Source organism: Musa acuminata, chromosome BXJ3-1 (genome assembly GCF_036884655.1).
Source record: "Musa acuminata AAA Group cultivar baxijiao chromosome BXJ3-1, Cavendish_Baxijiao_AAA, whole genome shotgun sequence".
In the NCBI taxonomy this organism is placed as follows: domain Eukaryota; kingdom Viridiplantae; phylum Streptophyta; class Magnoliopsida; order Zingiberales; family Musaceae; genus Musa; species Musa acuminata.
In genome coordinates, this window is record NC_088349.1 from 41,976,540 (window position 1) to 42,001,331 (window position 24,792).

Consider the following 24,792-nt stretch of genomic DNA (forward strand, 5'->3'; position numbering starts at 1 on the left):
TAATAGACAGGACCTCTAGATAGACCTTTAGGGGCTAAGTGCCTATCTGATAGACAGGACCTCTAGGGGTCATGTACGCATCTGAGTACAACAAACAAACAAACAATTAAGAGATTAAAGTTTTTCTTTCAATCTCCCTCTTTCCTCCCCTTGAAAAGATAAGAAGAGAGGAGAAGGATCTAGTTCTCTTTACAGATCCTTGCAGTTTGATATACAGATTCGACGATAGAGCGCTTCTAGATCAGATAAGGTTTATTATTCTGAACAACAAGAAAGGTATGCATCGTAATATATTGTTAGATCTAATAAGATTTGATTTCAATCTTAGCATAAAAATTTTTCGCATTACAGATAACATGATTATAGATTTTATGCTTACAATTTGTATCATAGCCAAGTTTTTTAGATCAAATATATTAGATCTATTATTTTTGTTTACGATGCTCGAATGATTTGTCGGATATGTTTGATCGATGAATTTACTATTGACTATCATCGATGTTATTGAGACGATTATTGAGACGATCATCTCTATTGATCGTTGTCGACGAAGGGTCGGGTATCACCCCGCAGCCACGTATCACGATCGTGCGCGGGCAACGATCTGCTTGTGGGCGGTGGCAGCACCATGGGCATCCCGCATCGCCTATGAACACGGTGCCTGTGAAAGGTGACAGCTGCACCCCGTGTCAAGGCGGCGGCCGCCCTCACGCGTAATGGTGGCGCCTGCAGAAGGCGCCTACGGAAGGGCGGTGGCGGTAGATGGTGGCAGCCACTTTCCCCGGTGGACACAGGGCAGTGGCAGCGGTCGTGCGCGGGCACAGGCAGCACAGGCCGCGCCACGGCGTGGCAACCGCGCACCGGCATGTGATAATTTTGATTTAAAAAAAACTATAAATTATGATTTACTTTATAATTTTCTCATATAAATTATTGATTATACATGTGATAAATAAAGTCTAATTATTGTTCTTGAATATTTATTTAGTTATTCACATGTATATATTTAAAATTATGAAATAATGTTACTTTTCATATTAAGGCATGATTTATATGTTATCATAATTATCATATGAGTTTTTTTTTACTGATTAATGTTCAATAATTATTATGGTTATTATTTTATTATTAAACTGCTTAGCATTAATGTTCAATAATTATTACGATTGTTATTCTATTATTGAACTGCTTAGCATAAATTAAAAAATTTTGATGAATATTATTTATAATTCATTTCCTTAAGTTTTATCTGACTTGTAGTTGTCAAAGTGGCCTAGGATGATAGACTTTTGTGATATGAATTACAATAAAGGTCTTATCATTTATAGGACATTTTAGATTTTATTTTATATTTTTGTATTGGTCCTACTGCCACCAAAGTGACCTGGACCAATAATTTATAAAATATATTATGAAATTAATCCTAAATGATATTTAAAAAAATAATATTCACAATGGCAGCATGAATCAGGATAAAAAAATTTAGTGAATATTATTTGTAATTTATTTTCCTAAGTTTTATTTGATCGATAGTTACCAAAGTAGCCTAGGATGATAGGCTTATAGAATATGAATTACAATAAAGTTCATGTCATTAATGGGATATTTTAGATTGTATTTTATCTTTTTGTATTAGTCTTACAGCCACCAAAGTGATCTAGATCAATAATCTATAAAATACATTATAGAATTCATCGTAAATGACATTAAATAAAATAATATTCACGATGACACATATAATTATGAGATTTAGATAATCCCAAAGGAGAATCTATTTCAAATAATTATGTGATGGGGTAGGATGATACTGTTTTGGATATTCATGCAGTTTAGGGTTGTATACCCAAAGATAACAATACTATTTCACAAGGATGGTATCAGTCCTCCATAAGTGATCTTGAGTGAATATTAGATATGTCAATATTTTACCCAAAGGTGAAACATAAATGATATCAGTAGTTCATCATATTTTGGAAACTCAAAGCATTAATGTTATATTATTATAGTGGTACTTCCTTTATATTTTTGTAAATGTCCCTATACTTTCTGAAATAAATGGTTTGAGCATATGCAAGTTGTATTGAGTGAGTGAGACCTTGATCAGATTAATTGAACAAAACACAAATTGCTAAAAGGTCTGTGAAATAAATAATTGAGGTGATTGATCAAGAAAGGTATGAAAGACTCAATTTTATGATACTTAGACTTCAGTACAGTTTACAACTAGCGTATGAGAATATTTAAGGATTAATTTAAATTTTCTAATAAGTCATTAGTTGACACCTTATTATGATAGTATTTGAGGAATTCAAAATTATATCCTCAAAATAAATGATAAAGCTGTAAGGTCAAGACTCGTAATATTTTGAGTATTACTCAAGTTGAGTAACACTAAAATAAGGATGAAGCGTAAGTCCATCCAAGTTTATAATTACTATATAAACTCATAAAAGAATATCTTTATAATAAAGTATTACTTTTGTAGCAAATAAAGTTATGTGAAGAAGAAATATACTATAAGATTTGATTTGAAATGAAAAAGATATAAATATAACCTTTATATGGTTCAAATAAAATATTATAGATATTATTGATGGATTAGTTTGATGCTTCATCATATGTTACCAATAATGGATATTCATTAAAAAAAATAAAAAGGGATAAAACCAAAAGAGAATGAGATATTTATCAATGTAGGGAATCTATCTTAAAGTGAAAGCGATATTAGTTTATATTTATTGCTTATATCTAAAGATGATTCAATTTGATAAATCTTGAGAATTCATGTTGTGTTCTTATAATTCTGGGAATTTGAGTTCTTTACCTAGAATTATTATAATATTATTTTCCTTTTGGTGGTTGTGAACGTAGGTTAATTCAATAAAATTAACCTTTGAATTCTGTATAATAGTCTATAAAAAATTAATATGAATCATAAGTTTACAATGATCCTACAATTAAATATTGAAGTGAAATGTAGTTTTATAAACTCCTTGAGGTTATGTTTATTGCTCTATGCTTTCGTCTCATTAAAGAGAGACATTTTATCACCATATAAATAACTCGTTGAGGTATGATTATATATATCTATTTCATGTAAAATCTATGACCGTTTACACTCTTGAAGTGTATATAAATGAAGTTGATAGACAATTAGATAGAAAAGTCAAGATCATCATATCTGATAAGGGTGATAAATTTTATGGTATTTATGATGAACCCAATTATAATTCTTTTGCTAGATTCTTGAAAAAATAAGGTATATGATTTACAAGATATGTTATAGCAGAATATGATTGCTGAAAGGTATCATCGTACTTTATAGATATGATTAGGAGCATAATGGATTATTCTTTTGTATCCAAATCAATATGAGAAGAAGCTCCAAAGACAATTATGTGTATCTTGAATGGTGTTCCTAGTATGTAAATTACATGATTTCTTTTAAGTTATGAAATGATAAGAAATCAAACTTAAGATATTTACATATTTGATATTGTCTTATGGAGATAAGGATCTTCAACTCACATAAAACAAAATTAGATTTAATAATTATTTCTAAATATTTTATTATCTATTCAAAAAAGTTTAAAGGGGTACATATCTTATTGCTCTAATCATAGTATGATGACAATTAAATATGATAACGTAAGATTCCTATAAAATAACAAATCAATAGGAGTGAAAATCTCGAAATTTAATTTTGATATAGAGGATATACAAGTTAATACTCCTTTATTATTCGAGAGATTGTTGTTACTCAAATCATTAAATGATTTGATAAAAGTGAACAACAAAATAACATTACTAAACTCCCACAGTATATTGATATCATTGTTAATGATCTTGTAGAACAACTATAATTGATAACTTTGAGAATATCTTAAAGGGGAAGGAATCATATCATTTATGGTTATTATGTTGTATATCTACAAGAATTATATTATGATATATGAATCAGAATGGATCCCTTATTTTTTTATCATGGATCATGAAAAGTAATGATTCTGAAAAGTAATATGATGCAATAAAAGAAGAGTTAAAATTAATAACCAGAATGATGTCTGATAAATTTATCGAATTGTCCAATAATTGTAAAAGAGTCTATTATATAAATGTGACTCAAAGGATAATGTCGAACGATATAATGGTCAGACTTGTGATTAAAAGTTTTGCTCATAAAGAATGCATCAACCATAACGAGATTTTTAATAAACTCGTTAAGAATCATCATGACATTAGTGACTCATTATGAGTTTTAGTTATATCACAATAATATAAAAATATTTTTAAAAGATCTAGCTTTATATGGGTTACTATTTAAAAAAAAACATAAAGTTTGGTATGGAATCCATTTATGACCTTAAACAAGCTTCAAGATAATGATATATAAAGGTTTTTGATATCATTATTTTTAGATTTAAGATAAATACTATTAATCAGTATTTATATATGTGGGAGTAAGTTTATTATATTGGTCTTATATATGGATAATATTTTGTCTTACCAATAGTGATCTTGATTTATTATACTAAATCAAGAATTTGTGACTAAGAGTTTTAATATGGTTGATATGAATGAGACATCTTATATTATTAATATTGAGTAATTCAAGGATATTCCTCAATGATTATGAAGATTGTCTTAGAAAGGATATATCAACCGAGTCTTGAAAAGATTTAATGTAAAGCTTTGTTCAGTCAATCATAAAAGCAAAGTTCTAGTCAATAGTAAATACTTTAAAATGACTTGAAAAGAATCAGATAAAGAAGATATTCTTTGTATATGCGTAGTTGGAAGTCAATGCTTAAGCTTGTGTTAGAAAAGATATCATTTTTTACAGTTAAAATATTGGGTATATATTGGAGTTACCAAGAAGTAAAAACACTAAAGGATTACGAAGAAATTAATAAGATATCCGGAAGGGACAAAGGATTATATGCTCACATGTATGAAATTATATCAACTTGAAATAAGGATATTTTTCAAATGCTAATTGTATAAATTATCTCGATAATAGGAAGTCCACCTTACAGTTAATATCTATATCAATTAAAGGGGCAATTTATTATTAATAATAATAGAAGTTGATTTTGTGGCATGCTTTGAGGCCATTAATCAAATTTTTGGACTGCAAAATTTTTATCTCAGGACTTGGTATAGTCAGACTCAATTACCAAGTCGTTAAAGATATTTTATAATATTGCAGTAGGTTTCTTCTCTAAGAATGACAAGCACTATTGTATCTATATGCATTATGGTATAAAGTACTTATGGTTAGAGAAGATAGTCCAGAAACATCCAATGTCAATTAATTACTTGAGTTCCACTGTATTGATTGATGATCCATTCACTTAGGACTTACAGTCTAAGGTATTTTGAAAGAACATGTTCTTATGATTGGGCTTGGGAGCAACCCATAAAGGTTATCGTGATGCATGTTTGAGTGGATACTATAATTGGCATTCTTGCTTACGTACTTAAAGTTATTTGTTTCTGCTATTCTATTCACAATTATGTATGTATATATTATGGTTGAATGTGATGACAGGATTATCTTGATAAGACAAATTATAGGGGTCATTTTGGACTGCATTAAGAAAAGCTGACAATATTGCGGTACATAGAAGGAAGTGAGTGTGACACTGATGGCATACAACCACTATGACTCATATTGTTAGTCAGACTTAATATAGTATTATTATAATTATTGAACTTATTGGCCTATTTTAAAATTTGCACATGTGTATATAGTTTTTTAAAAATTTCAGAATGAGACAAATTATTTTTTAAATAAATTTTATTTATTTATTTATTTTTTATTTTTAAGTCTTTTTGTATCTTACTAATTACTAGACCAAGTGAGAGAATGTTAGATTATATGGCCCTATTTAATTAGGTAAGATATATTATAGATATGATTGGATTCTGATTATGGTTATTGGCCAATAGAAAAGAAGTTCAATTAAAGTAGGATTCTTTAGGAGATACACTTAATGGGAGGAACTCTACTAATAACTTATCCTAGATTCTCTGCTCTCGCCTGTAAATAAACATGACCTTTAGGGGCTAAGTGCGTATCTGATAGACAGGACCTCTAGGGTTCATGTACGCATCTGAGTGCAACAAACAAACAATTGGGAGATTAAAGTTTTTCTCTCAATCTCCCTCTTTCCTCCCCTAATCCATCAATCTAGGTGGTCCTATGAAAAGATAGGAAGAGAGGAGAAGGATCTAGTTCTCTTTACAGATCCTGCAGATTGATATTTCAGATCCGACGACAGATTCGACGATGGAGCGCTTGTAGATCATATAAGGTTTATTATTCTGAACAACAAGAAAGGTATGCATTGTAATATATTGTTAGATCTAATAAGATTTGATTTCAATCTTGGCATAAAATTTTTTCGCATTACAGATAGCATGATTACAGATTTTATGCTTACACTAAGAGGGGGATGGGGGGCGAATTAGTACTTTTGGAAAACTACATCGATCGTGAAAATTTATATGATAAAATTGTATCGAAAAGATGTTTAAGCTTAAATATGTTCGTAAGAGAGTGATGAAGATGTAAAGTAGTTACAAAGTAAGTAACTAGTAGAGAAGAAAGAGAACACACCAGTTTTATAGTGGTTTGATCATTGTGACCTATATCCACTTCCACTATTGATCTTCCTTCAATGGGAGAAAATCAACTACCCTTTTATGACTCTTTTCTCCTTTTTACAGGTTTATGAGACAACCTTTACAGCTCTCACAACCCTCCCTTAAATAGAGTTCACACTTAGAGATGGAGAGGGGAATTCTAGCAGAATTACAATAGAGTTTCACATAAGTTTTTTCAAGTTCTTTTTATATGTTTCGAGCAGGGATGAAAAAGATATTTATAGGCCCCAAATGACTTAAAAAATGGAGCAAAAAAAGATCTCATCTTGGGTCTTCAGGGTACTAGCGATACCACCGCTAGTATTGGGCGATACTACCGCTTGACACACCCTACACTAGTGGTACCATCGCTTAGTTTGAATGGTACTACTGCCTGACAAAGCCTTGAAGACTGGGTTCTAGTGAGACCACCGCTTGTCTAGGTGGCACTACATCCTGTAGGCATTAATGGCCAACAGTACCATCACTCAGACCACTAGGGAGGCCGAGCCACAAGCAGTTCCACCGCTCAGTCTAATCGGTGCCATTGCTTGACATGGCTCTAAGTGGCTGAATGGGTCATCCAATTGGCCCAATTCAACCCTAATTTGGGCTCAATTGGCCCCTGATTGAGTTAGTAGTATTTCTCTCAAAACTAACTCAAACTAAAATCCTAATTACGATAGTTAAGGCTAAAACAATAACGATACAAGCAATCTAAGTTATCTGACTCGTCAATTGTTTAACCGAACTCTTGGTGAACTTCCAGCGAACTTCCGGTGAGCTTTCGGTGAACTCCTGGCGAATTTTCGATGAGCTTTCACTACATCGTCTGATCCTTTGGTGTATCTCTCGAGTCATCCGGCTCGATGCCCAATCATTAACTCTGGCCCAACATTCGATTATTCTTTAATTGTTATGCCTTTTTCACGATCGTAATTAGTCCTAGATCACTTATTGATCCGTTCATAGAATGCTAGATAAGATATCAATGAACATCCGATGAACTCTCGACGATCTTTTGACGAACTCTCGGCGAACTTTCGACGAGCTTTCGATGAACTCCCGGCTAGCTTTCACTACACCATTCGATCCTTCGGTGTATCCCCCGACTCATCCGGCTCGATGCTCGATCATTGACTCTGGTCCAACATTTGATTTTTTTTTTTAATTGTTTTATCTTTTTCATGATCGTAGTTAGTCTTGGGTCACTTATCTCAAGACATGGATTAGATCATTAATTCATCGATTGATTTCATTATAAAAATCTGAGATTCAACAGCATCGACCGACTTCACTAGCCTTCCCTTTCGGACGGATGATGAAGGAACCACACCCTGTTTGACCCAAAGAAGTAAGGAATATAGATCGGAGGCCTCACCTCGATAGTCCTCAAGCATTATTCCTAGGGGCACATGCCAACAAGCTGCCCACATTAAATGCTTTTGCCACGTAGGGTAAGGGGGGTTTTAACAGAGACCATCCACTCTATCCAGTGTCTAGGTATAAAAGCTAAGCCTCGGGCTAAGTCAGGATAAGCGGGTAAGAACTCTTCACTTTTTTATTTACATTATTAATCTTTCTATGTCTCTCTAACTTAAACATCCAAGGGGTCGAGTCGAGTCGGATCATCACGAAGGGTTAGTAGAGGTATCGATTCATCCGTCGATCATTTCCGTATATGAACAGTGACCAAGGTCACTTTATCAAGTCAGCCACTTTCAACTCGTAACATCCGATTTGATGAAGGTGATCTCAACCCGATTGACTTTTGGTTGCTAAGCGTGTTAAATTACCGGAATCGACTTATATGATATATAACTAATCACCCAGCTTGCCCGTCACTGCCCTGTTTTTCCAGGGTGTCAAAAGTGGAAGCAAAATAATTAGGGTATTATTTCTTATGATATAATAAGAAATGGGTCACACATGTAACTCCCACCATGAATTATATTTATTCCCTTTATCTAAATTCTACCACCAATAAAATGCAAAGCAAGATAGGAATAAAGTACATGTTTATTTGATCAAGTGAGTTCGTGGTGGTGGACGCATGTACATGGCGTATCAATTAAGCACTGTGTTGCTTTTAATGCCAGGCTCGTTGTTCCCGCTTTGTCAGAAGAAAAGTGATCAAAGGCCCTTGCATGGCGATGATTCCAGTCCTCTTCTTTACTCCAGTGTTCCCTTTGAGCTGCTCCTCACCAGCTAATAACCAAGTTCTTTGTCACCTGATTCAGAGATCTCACCATTTCTTGCCACAACGGTGGACTGTGAAGATGGAGACATCCAAGTCGATAGCGTTAGCAGCGGACGTGCGACGGCTGAAGACGAAGGCCGCCTGCCTTGCAAAGAACAGGTCGATGCAGCGTCTGTGCCTCTCTTGCAAGTTGTCGTGCCTGGTGGATAGCCTCTGGATCATCCAATGGGCCTGCGAAGCTGCAGAGAAGCAACCGGAGCACGAAAAGAACGTGGAAACGTGGGTGAAAGATCTGGAGGTGGCGGTCCTGCGTGCGGATGATATACTGGATATGATCAAGTTCGGGCAGCTGCCACGAGGGCCGAAGGATTGGGTGGCGGACGCAGCACGTGAGCTCTTCTATTCCATCCCGCCGGTGCTCAACTTTGTTGCCGGTTGCAGGTTGAAGAGTGCGGTGAGGAAGTTTGAAGGAATGGCGAACGAGGCAAAGGTCAGGGTGTTCTCTAAGGAAGACTCGAGCCAATCCGATGCCGCTCTGTTGCCTGCAATCTTTTACGGAAGAGAGGAGAACAAAGAGGAGATTATTAGATCGCTCAACCATGGCGAACGAGTCGCCGTCATCCCCATAGTTGGCATGGCGGGGACAGGGAAGTCGACTTTTGCCCGGTACATTTACAGCGATCAACGACGAAACTTTGACGTTCGAATGCTCGTTGGTAGAAATTTCAGTAATGGAGCAGCAGCTCACCCACGTGTCATCCGTGGTCGCCCTCTACCACTTTCTGAGCTGAGTGCCGCAAGAGGCCTCATAGTAAGAGAAGAAGAACAAGACGAATCCCAACCGCCGCTCGATTTCGCAGTCACGGATCGCGAAGGCCATCCCTCCTTGCGACGATTTGACAACGCAGATCGGTTCCAGTCTGCAGTGGAGAATATTCGGCAATCGCTGGTCGGCGTGAGATTTTTGCTTGTTCTGCTGGACGTCAACGTGGCTCGTCCGAATTTGTGGGAACGACTGATGCAGGTCTTGCGTGAAGTAGGCGGGAACGGAAGTACGGTCATCTTGACCACGACCGACACCGATATCGAGTCAACCACGCAGAGCAGACCTTCCTGCAGTTTGCCTTCCTTGACGAGAGAAGAAAGCTGGCGGCTGTTCAAAGAGCATGCATCGCTACACCACCTACCAGACAAGCATCACTTTTGGAATCCATGGATCATCGAGGAGTGCCATGGCCACCCGTTGTCGGTGATCATCATGGCAAAGAAGATGCGATGCAGACCAGTGCGTGAGTATCTGCTGCCTGACCTCTCGCAGTTTGGAGCTCCTCGAGTAAGTCAAGATCTTCCTAGACTCTCTTCTGACCTGAAACGGATGTATGACAAGTTGACCTATGATCATGAGCGTAGTCTAGTATCAGAAAAGCTCCATAATTGCTTCACGTTCCTGTCGCTGTTCCCGGAAGATCACCATTTCTGCAGGGAGGAGATCGTCGACTTGTGGGCTGCAGAAAACTCGATGTCGCTGGAAGAGGCCGATGGCTGCTTTGAGGCATTCATGCGGGAAGGCGCCTTCGTCCTCTGCGAGCCGCAGGACGAACATGATCATGAAAGCACACCTCGCGGAGCGGCGTACAAACTGCGCGACCTGCTCCCCTACTTTGCACAGCACGTCAGCTCCAGAAAAGTCTACTTAACGCTGTCGCCTGGTTCCTTCGATCTGCTGCAGCTTGACCAAGATGACGACCCACGTATCTGCCAACACCTGTCGTTTATCTGCGAACCAGAGTCATCAGGGTTTCCGACGGACCTGCTCTTCCAAGGCCCACCGTGGTGGCTGCGCACCCTTCTGCTGCTGGGTCCATCAACCAATGAGAAGTGCTGGGTCAGAGACATCAATGACGGTAATAAGGCCAAAACTTTCCAGTTCTTGCGAGTGTTGCATGTACGTGGAATTACGTTCCGCGACTTGCTTCCTGGGGTTGAGAAGTCCAAACTGGTTTACCTCAATGTCTCACGAAGTGACATCGAAGAACTCCCCGACTCAATCGGCACCCTCAGTAATATAAAGATCTTGAAGCTCTCTCACTGCGAGAAGCTTAGAAGATTTCCGAAAACAATCGATCGGCTCCGACGCTTGGAGAAGTTGGACCTCGAAGGTTGTCTTTTACTTGCAGAGGTGTCATTTAATTGGGTTGGCAAACTCTCGAGACTGGAGTACCTCAACCTGTCACAAATCGGCTTCAAGTCACTTATTTCATCCATCGGCAAACTTCGAGGCTTGAAGACCTTGATACTGGCTTACTGTCGGAGGATTCAGAGGCTTCCAAAATCAACCAGTAAGCTCCTAAACTTGGAGAAGTTGGACCTCGAAGGTTGTCATTTCCTCGAGGAGTTGCCTGAAAGCAAACCGGAGAGCGTGATGAAGAATCTCAAGCTTTTGAACACGCTGCACTGTGCCTCGCTGAGCCGCATGCCTTCGGATGTGGGAAGATTATCCAGCCTCAAGAGTTTGCCAAGATACATTGCAAGTGAAGAGCCTGGACGAAGCTTCATGGAGCTGCAGCCACTAAAAGACCTCGAAGGCGAACTTTGGTTAGATAAACTCAACAACGTAGACGACCCGGAACTTGCTCGACAAGCCATGATAGAGAAGAAAGAGAAACTTCAAGCATTGACACTGCGCTGGGAACAATTCTATTGGGACGTCAAAGAGAATGCTCCTGTGGATACGGTAAAGCTCGTGGCTGACGCCCTTCAACCGAACCCAAATTTGAGGTCGCTGAAGCTGATCCTCTACACAGAAGAGAAATTACCTTCATGGATGACTAAAGAACCTCTACATCTTAAATCTCTCCTCCGTATCAGGTTGTTCACTCTGAAAAAATGCAAAAGTCTACCACCACTCGGGGAATTACCTCATCTCAAGGTCGTCGAGATAAGTGGCATGGATGCTGTCGTTGAACTGGAGGGCTCATTTTATGGTCAGATTGGCACATTTCCCTCGTTGGAGAGGCTCGCTCTTTCTCAAATGCCGAACTTGAAGAGATGGTCAATGCCTGAGGACGATGATGCGGACGGAAATAATACTTACCGCCGGAAGCAAGTAAGGAAAAATCTGTTTCCTCGTCTTGCTCATGTCACATTTATGCAATGCCCTAAACTTGAGCCACCCGATCATCCTCTCCCATCCATTACAACATTGACAATATGGCTGAACAACGAGAAGCTCTATCGCTCAGCAGCAGGTCTGAAATCAATGGCTAGCCATGTCAAGAAGCTCTCCGTCTTCTCGTGCCAGGATCTATGGGCGTCCTCGACCTGCGATGGATTCTGGGGCCTGACCTCACTTGAGGAGCTTGAGATCTCTGCATGTGACAACCTGACATGTATGCCGGAGGGGATAAACCAGCTCACCTCCCTCCAAAACCTAAAGATAATTTGCTGCAGGAGCATGAACAGTCTACCGGAGTGGTTGAACGATCTCACTTCTCTCCGTTTGCTGTCCTTCTCTGCTTGCCCCGTGCTGCGTTCCAGGCCCAGAGGTCTGAAAAGAAGCCATGGTCTCCGAGTAACCGTCGAAGGCTGTCCCTTACTGAAATAAGCAGCAGCAAACGGCATCGCAGATGAATCTCCGCCAGCTCCTGTTAGATTTCCAATGATTGATCCTCTCTTTTTTCGAGGTACTCAGCATCTGCTGCTTCGACTTTGCGTCAGGAAGCTAAAGAAAAGTGCATATTTGTGATGGTCTAAAGGCACAGTCACATCACCCGTCATCATCTATCGTCTTAGAAAGCTGAAAGAAGAAGTGCATGTTGTTGAGGGTATTATGTCCAGTCACATCCCCCTTGCACCCGACTAGCTTTCGACGAAGGCCTCGAAGAAAGAAAAAATTAAAGCTACAATCTTCGATATGCTAATCATGTTACTATATGTTCTACTAAAATTTCTACGATCACTCCTCTCTGTTGATAAATTGTGCTGTAAAGAACCCTTCTTTTTCATCCTGTGAATTGCTAGCGAGTTCATAACAGGCACACCACCATATGATTGTTCCAGGGGGACCCCACAACAATGTGAGAAGCGTGCATGGAAGCGGGAAATCCTTGTATGATATAACATGGAAAATCCTGAATGCAAGCATGCTTATTCTTTTATATTTGCTTTAAATGAACACTTAGTCAAGTATTCATTGGTTTTTTATGTTCATTTGAGCTGGATTTACATGTTGTTTCATGCTTTGATTCAACCAAGTAGAACATATTTCATGCTTCCTCTTCATGCAGGATAAGAAGAATATTGTTTCAGTCTTTAGTGCACCAAACTCCTGGACTTCTGCTTCACTACTACTTTCTGTAACGTTGATGACCCTCATTTCACACAAATAGCTTTCTCCCACCTAACTGGGGTAAAACTTTACTTATATTTTCATATGTAAGAATCCCAATGCCTCCAAAATTCAAGATTATAGACCCATAGCAATGGGTAATATCATTTACAAGTCTTTTGCCACAACCCTACCCAATAGAATCAAACCACTTCTTAACCAGTTTATTAGCCATGAACAAGCAGCTCTTGTTCCTGGCAAGAATATATACGATAACATCATCATGACTAATGAATTTGTTTATTCTATCCATAAATCTAAAAGAAAAAATTAGACATAAAAAAGGTGTTTTACAACTTGTGCTCATAAACTCGCTTAAAGTTTTTATTTTTTTCTCTAAATTTATTTACTAGATTCAGGCTTATGCATCCTCACGCAACTATATAAGGAAATCTCGCTGCTTTGTTGAAGAAAATCCTTCCTTATAACCTGTATAAATAGGGAGAATATCTCAATGAGAAACATAGCTTCTTCTACAATTTTTATCTTTCTATCTTCTTCGTTTAATTTCTTATAGTTCACTTATCATATCAATGAATCATAGTCAAACTAGAGCGACTCTCGTTTCCTCTATCTTTTTATTACTATTCAACACTTATTATCTATTATTCTTAACGAATGAGTTGTTAAAGGAAAAATCCTACCTTTCGATTTAAAAACTTTTCAATCTCATGCTGATGGCATTCTTAGAGCAATCAATGGCCTCCAAAAATTATATACTAATCCTACCAAAGCCTTCATTGATTAACTACTAGGGTTCAGAAATTTCTTTCTCTTACATTGTAATGTTACTATCAAGCACCAAATCACTAAACTCTTTGGAAACCCTAGTATATTTATCAACTATGGTAAACTTTCAAAGGTCCACCAAAACATCATGGTTGATAGGGCCCTCAACAAAATCCAAAGCTGGAATCATAGTTTGATCCCCTAAGCCAGTAGAACTGTAGTTATGAACAATTAGGTATTCGACAAAGCCATTAAAAAAATAAAAAAAAATTACTAAAGATTTCTTTTGAAATTCAATTGACTCTACTAAAAAGCTCAATCTTATTACTAAAGACCTTAATGTCTACATGTGGGTTAACCTGTTGACTACCAAGTATGGTCATATCAATCCATGGAACCTTCAACTCTCTAAAAACACTTTTTTGATAATGGCATAAAATTATTATAATGATTGATAATGTTAAGATGGACTAAGAGTACATCTAAGCAACTTCTCCACAATTAACATTTGGGATTCTCATATCCCAATTGCCTACTTTTCATCAATGTAGAGAAAAGGAGCAACTACATTTATATTTCTAATCTAATCACTGAACCAATGGAACTCAGCTATTGTGAACAATTTATATTCCATGTTGCGCTAATTGATGGAATCAAAAGCATAAATATTTCTATGCTCCTTGATGATAACTCTCGGATTTAGACTCCTCATCCAATGGGGGGTTGCCGTTTCCGGGAGTCCTAACCTGTATAAATATGGAGAACAAAAAAAAAACTTCTTCAGTAATTCCGGTCTTCTATCCTCTTCTGACACATACACATTCTTAAGGCAAAGCTTTTATTTACACCCAAGATTAAGGATGGTAAGGCTGGAAAACGATTTGAAAACTTTCTATTTTGCCCAAAGTCCAAATATTCCTATGGAAACCACTTTGGAGAAGGTTTAAAAGCATCAGCCCAATTCCTTCCCACGTATGTAATCTTTATAAAGGGAAATCAGTGGCCAGCAGCCCCTTTATCTGATTTCATTGCCTCAAACTCCCTTTAGATTCTTTGGAGAAACATGAATGATTGTACATTCCGCAACTGCCGCTCTCATCCCTTCACCCTTTTGGTGTAGAGCTATAGCCATAACGAGAGACTACACACTAAATCACCCTTCCCTCTGGTAACATTGATTTGACTCGTACAAGCCTTTGGTGTAGAGCTATAGCCATAACGAGAGACTACACACTAAACCTGGAAGTGGTTTCGCTAACCGGGAAGTCAGATCCGACTCGTACAAGCCATTAGCTATCTCGGCAAGAAGGCGACAGTACCATGGTCTTCAAAGAACATACTCTCCGACTGTACTACTTTGGCATCTCAACTCGATGTTGCATCCTAAACTCATATCAAAGGAAGGATAAACGAATGTGCTCATGATCTAGCATTCCAAGCTAGAACCAGTTCTGTAATCATTCATCTTGAAGTGGACCAAAGCAGTAATCCTCAGCTTTTTGTGATAACTTTACAGTTCAATCAAGATATTCCTTTAATAAAAAAAGTGCACAAAAGGGCAAGGCTTGATTGATCCACAAGGGAAGAAAGCACAGTGTGATGCTTCCACTTTATTCTCTCTCTTCTGAAGCTACCTCCACAGAGATACAGACCGTCTCCCATCTTCTAAGCTCGAGCTTTGTTCACAAGTATATTTGTGTTCTAGAAAGACTTCCACAGGGACACTTGGGTTCAACAGCTACAACAGGCAGAAACATCATCCTTATTATCACCAAACCAGTAGGGTAACCACCACATTTGAGTACCTCATTGTGAAACCGATCAAAGACTGATTCCACATGACGCAAGAAACAACAAATTCCTAGATGATGAAATATTAAGGACAGCAGAAGCCGAACCCACCATCGTCACTACCATCGTTCTTCATTCTCTCCTCCCTCCCTTGATGAAATGACAGTGCAGGTTAGAAAACTGCCGGTCACCCTCTCAAAAGGAATCTATGGTTTACATTCGTTTGTGTCGTAGGTAGTGACCTCATGATGAAAACCATTCGCTGCTTCCACGCTCAGGATCCCCGGTCTTCTGCAAGTATCACATAACAGCAAGAGCAAGTAAGATGATGCCTTTTAATTGACCAAAGGAAAGAAAGAAACAACAAACAAGAACAAGAACAACTACTATGCAGTCAGATACTTCAATTCTTCAATTACTGCCCATCACCAACTGCTTAAGTCATTTCACAAATTAAAAAGACAGTAAAATTTCAGATCTCGAAATTGAAAAGTACCAGTAGGAAAGATAGTTTGAAAAGTTCTGCAATTACTTTTGGTCACATTCTAAAAACAAGTAGCAGAACTGTGTCGTTGTAGCACTTATTAGGTTTAGATTTCAAAAAATTGGTTATTTGTAGTAGCTATCGCTCGTGGATGATCAGAGTGACAGGCTAGACTATCATCATGCAGAAACTATCACAGGCATTGGTCATGAGGATTGACAAGAGTCAAGAGTTGATACCTTAAAAAGAAGTAATAATATCATCTAATTCAAAATTTAGTAACAGAAGGAGTACTAGAAGGTAGAAATGGAAGCACCAAGAGAATTGTCAACATCAGTTTCAAGTTTTCCTTTTCATTAGTAAACCCAAAAAAAGAAGTTACTACAAGTGAACCTTGAAAATTAGTGTATCTTTTTTCTGGTCTTTCCTTCTTTCTCATCATCATCTGCATCGTTTTCACCTTTCTCTTCGTCATCCTCATCATCTGCTCCATCTTCGTCATCATCATCCTCTTCCATGTCTTCATAATCATCTTCCGGAACAGCCTCTCCTGTAAACCACGAAACAGCATGTGGAATGATCTTGTCTCTTATTGTGGTTCTGCACAATCAAAACCTGCTTCAGCATCATACCACTAAAAAGATCTACTCAAATGTCAAGAATTTTCTTCAGCTACCAATAAAAAGTGAACCTTGGTCAAAAGCAACCACATCACGAAGAAAGCTCAAAAGAAATGATATAGTCATCAATTTCATTGGCAATGAACTGAACAAAATTTCATCATGGTTTGAAAATGATAAACGTGTTGGTGGCTTGGTGCAACCCAACAAGATAGAGAAAAAGAAAAAACTTTACCCAATATCATAATCTTGCTCCAGTTGATTCTGCAAATGCTCAGCCTATTTGAGGAAAATGGCAAAAGAAAGACGACGTTAGGCATACAAGCTCCTTGAATTTTGTTTCATTTTTCCCAATGAAGAGAAAATGTAGCTAACTTACAGTATCTTCATCAATCTCATCATCATCATCATCATCATCAGGGAATTGAGGTGGACTGAAGAAGTTGAAAAAGCTCTCACAATTTTCAGTTCTAGTGATAGGTTTGGTATTCTTTGATCCTTTTCTTGGCTTCTTTTTCAGAACCTTCTGCGTCAAGCATTTCCCAGGATACCATTCGATTTCAGTCCTAAGCAAAATCCATCAGATGTTACTGTGATGGGAAACATAATATAAGAAATTGATAAGAAACAGTTGTTCCATAATAACACAAGGTTACCCTATTGCTTTCTCCAGAACTGGTTCATCATCATCATCAATCATCTGATACGTTTTTGTCAAGACAGAGTTCTTAAAGTAAGGATTGACATCAAAGAAGAAGTCAAGCTTAAATCCCTTTGGATTATCTGTTCTACACCACTTGATATCCTTGAGGAACTTTAGAGCTCCTGCATCACGCTCCTGGATCTGAATACAGAAAAAAGAAACTTGTTAAAAATCAATTTTAAAAGGCAACAAGAAAATGTTGCCTCCAAGTTACCTCCTCAGCCAACACTTCATTTGTTCTCATTGCAGTGAGCCAGAAATCTGGCACACCCTTTTCTGCAGAAAAGGATCATAATCAGCAGCCAAATTATCAACATAAAAAGATTATATTGCAAAAGGTAAGCCTAAAACCTTCAGTAGCATCCTTAGTTAAAGCTTCATCTGTAACACCTTCAACTTCAACCACACCGTTAACAATTTCATACCGCTGAATGACACGCAGCAAAAATAAATAAGAGAATGCAGGGAAAATACAATTATCAGACTAGCAGACCTAATGTTAAGAGCTTGTTAAGAAAGTAAAACATCCAAAGCTACATCTCTCAATAAAAGTTTCTAAAAAAGAAATCTGGGTTCCAAAGACAACAGAAATATCAGCAGCAGCAGCAGCAAATCCTTAAGACCTAACAGCATGGGATTTAAAATTCCAAAGATGACTACAACTGCAAACAGACAGCCTCAAAGAATATCCTGATATTATGTTAAATATGAAAGCCTGCATATAAGATAACTACAGAAATGATACATGAGTATAGGATAATACCTTTATATATAGTGGCTCATAGAGCTTTTGGTATTTCGCTTCGAGAGCTGCTTTCTCCACAAAAAATTTTGCCTCCAAATCATCATATTGGCTCTACAAGTAAACTACCATAAGAATTCAACCAAACTCTCATATTCTATCAAGACATTGTCCTTTCACTTCACTTGAATGCTACCTATATGTAAAGATGTAATGCAGAGATACACACATGAACGAGAAGAGATTTTTATAATGATGCTTGTACTAGCAGAAGATTTTTGCATCAGTTTCAAACAGAATGTAATAGCATTTGATTTAGATGCAAAGTTGAGAACATTTTAAAGCAGACAAGCCAGATGCCTGTGGTGTTCTACATCTGAATACTCCAATTCACTCTAGGAGATGTTTGAAGAAAGATAACAAAAGTCCATGTAAATTAGCATATATTCTGGATTTCAGAATCATAAGAAAGTCTTACACTCAGATGTAACATCCAAACACAATATCCATGAAATTTCAGATGGTATCTATGTTATATATATGAGCTTAGATAAGTTAATGATGTCTTTGTTCCTGTCTTGTGCAGGCCTAGGCCTTTTGCCCTGGCCTTTCAAAGAGTTGTACAGATTTTGACTACTTTAGGTTATACAGATATTTATCCTGTCTTGCGCAGCACCATTTTGCATTACAGAACTTTCCAAAACAGCATACAATTGGTTGCCTGGTTGCACTTATCATATTAGAGTATTCTGTGCTTTCTATTGTATCAGCTTAGATGTAGCCAATTGCTCCTGACACATTAGCCCAACAACTAAAATCACTCTTTGTTTTAGGGACAATTGTTTTTTTTTCATATACGCTGTTGCTGTTGCTAATGCTAAAAGAAAACCACTATCTTGCTGATTCAACAGTCTTCTTTTTTCCATTAGCACACTCCTGACAGCTTCAACTTCATATGCTTTTGGTGCTTTTTTTCATCACCCAAACTCATTAACGTGCATAAGTATCCTCCTAGCTTTATCAATTCTAAATTTTTTTTTCATCATTTTCATACAAGTTTGTTATGTTTTTATTCAAAATCTAAAGTACTAGTTTTAATTAAGACATAATTACCATCATTGACAAGATACAAACCTTGGTTGCTAACCTACCAATTCAAGCAGCTTAACATTGTGCATAATATATCAGCACTACAAGCTACATATTATCAATTAGGAAAGCCATTTAGATGGACCATTCGCCCCCAAATTCGCCAGCAACGATGTGGTTCCTCACAGGCCGGATAAGCCAGATCCACAGACATGGGTTCCATATATCAGATCTGTGAGGAGCTCCATTACCCTAACAAAAATTCAGTCCACCAAGATAGCAGTGTTCTATCACTTATGTCACCCTTCTGAGATAAACTCATGAACAAGTCAATGTCCACCATTAAGTCATCAACAGAAGCAACAATTATATCTCAGCACCCATTATGAGCCTAGAGCTGAAAATTAGACCTTCATGGTTCTGCATAAGATTTTAACCTGTGCTCTCTGTTTTTTTGAACCTCTGCTGAGCCTAAAAATATTCTTTAACTTGAGATAAGGAATTCATTGGAGTCAATTATTGAGATCACCACTGCCACCTGATTGACTTAAGATCATGTCAGTGGTCCCTCCTTTCTTTCTCGTCTTTAAGACATGGAAGCATGTGACTCATCAACTCAAAATGCTTTTCTATGTCAAGAACAAAGAGGCCGGCAAAGCAAGTAAAATTTTAAACACTGAAGTACCTTGCAATTCAGAAATGGATAAGGAAACTTCATTCCTTTTTTGAAATTCAAAATATGAGGCAAAAGGAAATGAATGAAAACAAAAGAAAATGAAATATAACATAGAATGAACTAGATATTTAACACTTTGAAGGAATTATTCAGAACTTAATCAAAAGACAAGAGGTGAAAGTAGGATAAGTAACCGTATAGGGAGATACCAGAACATCAAGTTCATGCTAGCATACATTTAAACATCACACATACAAAAGAAACAAAAACATGCAACTAAAAGATAATGTGATATACCATATTCCAGAGCATCGCTATACTGGATCATTACTAAGTCCCAAGTTACAGAATTAATCAATAGACCTGTGTGTTGGAAGGTGAACAAATCATCACAATCATCAGGTTCCACTTGCTAAAAGTAACTTATATATCGTTCCTTCTGTACAGAAATTTCTCTTCTCTCTCCAAGCATACCCTTTTGCACTACTTAACACCCCTTTTTACCCTCAAGAACTCACAATGGCTGATGACTAGCATAAAAAACCAAAGCACAGTAGCAGCTGAGAGGATAAGGATTAAATAAAAGCAAAATGTAGTCCATATACAAGGGCAAATTCTCTCCATGCAACACCGGATACTGTCTCCTCAGGTGATCAAACAACCAAGAATCTAATAATGTAGAATACAAAGACACCAAGCTATCAAAGCATAAAAGATGCTGTTATTTATCTCCAAACAAAGATCTTAAACAGAATATATAATCTACATATAGAGAGGAAGAGAGGAGGAGACAAACAGGAATCGTCCCAAAGATTAAGCATTAGGAGAAACAAAGGGACCTGGATCGCCCGAAGGGCCTCGACGCGCTTCCTGACCTTAGGGGCGAGGCTGTCCAACATAACCGGATGCTGCTCCGCTAGACTCTCAACCTTACTCTGCGCTCCAACAATCAAAATCCTAACGTCAACCACACACAAACAACAAAGAAAAGGCAACTAAGGGAATCATAGAGGGGCAAAAGTGGAGAAAAGACGCACCTTTATAGCCTCAACCACGCCCGCTCTGTCCCTCGCGCTTAGAGCTACGCATCACAAACAACATACACCTAGAAATGATAAGCATAAAAAGAAAAACAGAGACAGAAGAAATACATCAAGAAAGCGGAGAGACCGGTGCGAGACGCGGAGGGGAGGGCGGAGCTGAGATCGGAGAGATTTAGGTTGCTATCTTTGTCGCCGTTCATGGTGGCTATAACTCTATCCCCGAACCGAAACCGTTGCCGCGCCGCCGCAAGAGAGGGGGTAGATCGAGAGAGGACGAGCCCTAGGGATCCGAGGGCGCGAATTTATTAATGGCGGTCGTTGCCAAATGGGGCTTTTAATAGGGAAGGAAGCGGCGGGAACCGATACGAGGGGAAACGTAGCGGGTGTGGCGGAGCGGTGCGGCGTTGTCGTCGTCGTTAAATATGGTCGTTGACGAGAGTACAGCGAAGAGGAGACGGATGAAGACAGGCGATCGGGTTCCTAGCGGATCCTCGTTCATAACAACGGGTTGCGATATCAAATCGGATTCGATTCCTTTTAACTAAACCCGACCCGTTAATTTCCCTACATTTTGGTGGCCGTTCCATGTGAGAGCCGCCGTCAACGGGCGACGGAGACCGGGGGATGGAGGAGCGACGACTGAGGGATCTTTGGAGAGAGGCGCGGGAGCTAAGCTTCGGCACCTCCGGCGAGGTGGAGAGGCTGGAGTCTCCGCCCACGCCGCTTCGCTTCCTCCGGGACTACGTCGCCGCCAACAAGCCCTGCGTCATCTCTCGCGCCGCCACTCTCCACTGGCCCGCCATCGCCCGGTCCCTTTGGTCCGACGACGCCTATCTCTGCCGCGCCCTCAACGGCCGCTCCGTCTCCGTCCACCTTACCCCCCATGGCCGCGCTGACTCCCTCGTCCCCCTGCCGTCCGCGCCTGGCGGCGGCCGGGGCCTCTGCTTCGCCACCGCCTGCTCCCGGAGCATGGAGTTCTCAGAGGCCCTCCACCTAATCGCCGCCACTGGATCGCCGTCCTCCCCGGTCGTAGCCTACGCCCAGCAGCAGCACGATTGCTTCCGGGCGGAGTACTCGGCTCTGGCGGCGGACGTGGAGCCGCACATCCCATGGGCCACCGAGGCGCTCGCTTGCCTCCCGGAGGCAGTCAACCTATGGATCGGCAATGGACGGTCGGAGACGTCGTTCCACAAGGATCACTACGAGAACCTTTACGTCGTGGTGACCGGCAAGAAGCATTTCCTCCTGCTGCCCCCCACTGAGGCACACCGCCTCTACGTCCGCTCTTATCCTGCCGCCCAGTATGTCGCCAGAACCTCCTCCTCCTCTGAGGTACTCTTCCCTGTATTGGCCACTGCGTTCTCCTCAGCTTGTTCTCTTCTTATTGGTACGATGTGCTTCAGGATATGGGAGAGCTGAAGCTGGAAATGTTGGAGCCTGAGACACTTGTTCCTTGGTGTAGCGTCGATCCATACCCTCCATCACCGGAGGCCATGGCGGAGCACAGGTCATCCTTCCCTTTATACTTCGAGGGCCCTAGGCCATTCGAATGCACTGTTGAAGCAGGGGAGATGCTCTACCTGTAAGCACCACCTTAGCTACCTGCTCTAAAGAATGTGTTACACTGTTTCCATAAAGCTAATCCTTTTTCTCAAACTTTTTGTTCTTTTTTTTGGGTTGTAGACACTGCAAAATTAATATGCCTCTTTTTGCCCCCTCAAGAGTGCCTTTCCTATATAGTTACTTCTTCTTCTCTTCTTGGCACTGAAAAACCTATCCTGACTTGCAATTTTGATTCTCATATGCCTGCTGTATATTTCATGGTGAGGATGATCAGCTCAAAATTATCAATTTGACTTCTCTTTAATTTGAAGTTTGTAGTCCACATATATTAAGGAAAAAGACTTTGCTTTGTACATGAGAACAATCTAAAATATCAATCAATTTAGATTGAATTTTGATGAATGAAAACTTTAGTACAAATGTTGTGCTCTCAGTGCAAAGAATGATACTAGAGTTAGTTGAAATCTGATCGACTGAAAACAATTGTCAATTATAATGCAGGCCAAGTATGTGGTTTCATCATGTCAGGCAAACACCTGACTGCAATGGGAAGACAATTGCTATTAATTACTGTAAGTAGATGTACTACTAGTGCTTGTACATATACAGATCCATGTCTGATGAATTCTGTAGTCTGTTTCTGTTTTTCTTTCTACCATGTGCAATTAAAGATTGCTGGCTAATTGGTCTTTCTTTCCTTTTTTCTTTCTATTTCAGGGTATGACATGGTGTTTGATATTAAGTATGCATACTTTAATTTCTTGCAAACCGTCAATTATTCTCCTTGCACCAAGGAGTCATCATGGATGCTATGCAATTCAAGTTGTGATGCAACTCTAGAAGACTAGATGATAACATGCACTTCTCAATGAACACTATGCTGAATCCTATCATTGGTCGACTATGGGTAAAGAATGGATTGCTACTCAATTTCTGAGTCATCATACTTGCTAACTTGAGTTATTATGTGGATAAGAGATCGGAAAAAGGTTATATCAAGTTATTGACTGTGATGGGCAACTGCTTTAAGGGTTGGTGTGAGAGTTTCTGTGTCAGAATTTACACAGTAGTAACTGGAACTTGTCAATCTAACAGTCCATCAAGGTTATCCAGTGCTTTTAGCAGCATTAACCATTCTTGTTTCTCATCACTGTAAAAGGCTTTAAGAGAAGTATTTATGCCTATGGTTGCAATAGGCATTCTTCATGTGTCCTATATATCATCTGTATGGAATATACTTATGCATGAAAAAACATGCTATGCTTTCTTCTGACAAAGTCAATAGTCCTGGTGCAATTTTTCTTCGAGATTCTTCTCTATTGTTAACTTTTTTATTTTAGCCATGCCCTACTATGCCTGGTTACCTTGTGGGACTCTTTTAGCTTGCACAATATCATATGTTTTCTAGGGCAAAAGGATGTGAAGATATTTACATTTGCAAGTCAACTTGAAACCTTTACCATATTATATTTTAGGTTCGAAGGTTGCTTCTGGCACTTGTGAGTTAGCAATTCTCCCATGATATTAAAGTTATTACTTCTCATGTGTTTTGTATATGAATCAGGATGAGCATATGTTAACTCCTTCAACATTTTTATTGGATTTTGCACACAGTGGTGTTTAGACAATAGATGTAACTCTTTCTTTGCAAATTCAACAGATTGAAGCAAGTCCAAACTCCAACAGGTTGTAGACTGCCTCCAAGTTAAAAACAATGAATATTAGTTGTATGAAATTCACATATGTATCTGACCTCAATCATAATCTGTAATGTTGTTATTAGAATAATATTCTACTTGCAAAATCTAGTATTTTAGAATATGTTCATGTGTTCATATTTCTTGAAACATTAAATATGTTTTTAAGTGGAAAATCTAATTGATACATGAAGAATATTGTGTTTGGTCCCTACTCTATGACAGTTTGACATAAGGGCTCAATTTGGTGGAGATACACGACTCGGGCCTGATGAGCTAACTAACCTATCAACTTCGTTTAGTCTAAACCACTTATCAAAATGCTTAAGTTGAAGTTGATAGTAGTACACTCATCAAACTCTTATAAGTCAATCTTAATCCTGTCCACTTTCGATGTGGCACCAATATATCTTTGTTAAA

At 38.7% G+C, this 24,792-nt stretch overlaps 3 protein-coding genes across 4 annotated transcripts; 2 read left to right on the forward strand and 1 right to left on the reverse strand.

The window, feature by feature from the left end:
• Window positions 1-8,795: 8,795 nt before the first annotated feature.
• Window positions 8,796-12,452, forward strand: LOC135629287 (putative disease resistance protein RGA3). Its single transcript, XM_065136462.1, has one exon. The coding sequence runs from the start codon at window positions 8,796-8,798 to the stop codon at window positions 12,450-12,452; it is 3,657 nt and encodes a 1,218-aa protein (XP_064992534.1).
• A 3,173-nt stretch (window positions 12,453-15,625) lies between these two features.
• LOC135629617 (nucleosome assembly protein 1;1-like) lies at window positions 15,626-21,531 on the reverse strand. 2 transcript variants are annotated; one of them, XM_065137222.1, is made up of 11 exons: window positions 21,240-21,526; window positions 21,107-21,150; window positions 20,909-21,004; window positions 18,326-18,418; window positions 17,914-17,989; window positions 17,777-17,838; window positions 17,516-17,703; window positions 17,239-17,425; window positions 17,095-17,138; window positions 16,633-16,839; window positions 15,626-16,046 (listed from the first exon to the last, which is right to left on the reverse strand). In XM_065137222.1, the coding sequence occupies exons 1-10, from the start codon at window positions 21,310-21,312 to the stop codon at window positions 16,641-16,643; spliced, it is 1,062 nt and encodes a 353-aa protein (XP_064993294.1). In that variant the 5' UTR covers window positions 21,313-21,526; the 3' UTR covers window positions 15,626-16,046; window positions 16,633-16,640. The 2 variants fall into 2 exon arrangements, with proteins under 2 accessions (XP_064993294.1, XP_064993295.1); XM_065137223.1 differs by lacking the exon at window positions 15,626-16,046 and having other exon boundaries at window positions 16,634-16,789; window positions 21,240-21,531.
• Window positions 21,532-21,692: 161 nt separating this feature from the next.
• Window positions 21,693-23,982, forward strand: LOC135629616 (lysine-specific demethylase JMJ32-like). The gene is made up of 4 exons (XM_065137221.1): window positions 21,693-22,444; window positions 22,516-22,694; window positions 23,177-23,247; window positions 23,393-23,982. Exons 1-4 carry the CDS (start codon window positions 21,737-21,739, stop codon window positions 23,521-23,523), a joined length of 1,089 nt encoding a protein of 362 aa, XP_064993293.1. The 5' UTR covers window positions 21,693-21,736; the 3' UTR covers window positions 23,524-23,982.
• The last annotated feature ends 810 nt before the right edge of the window (window positions 23,983-24,792 follow it).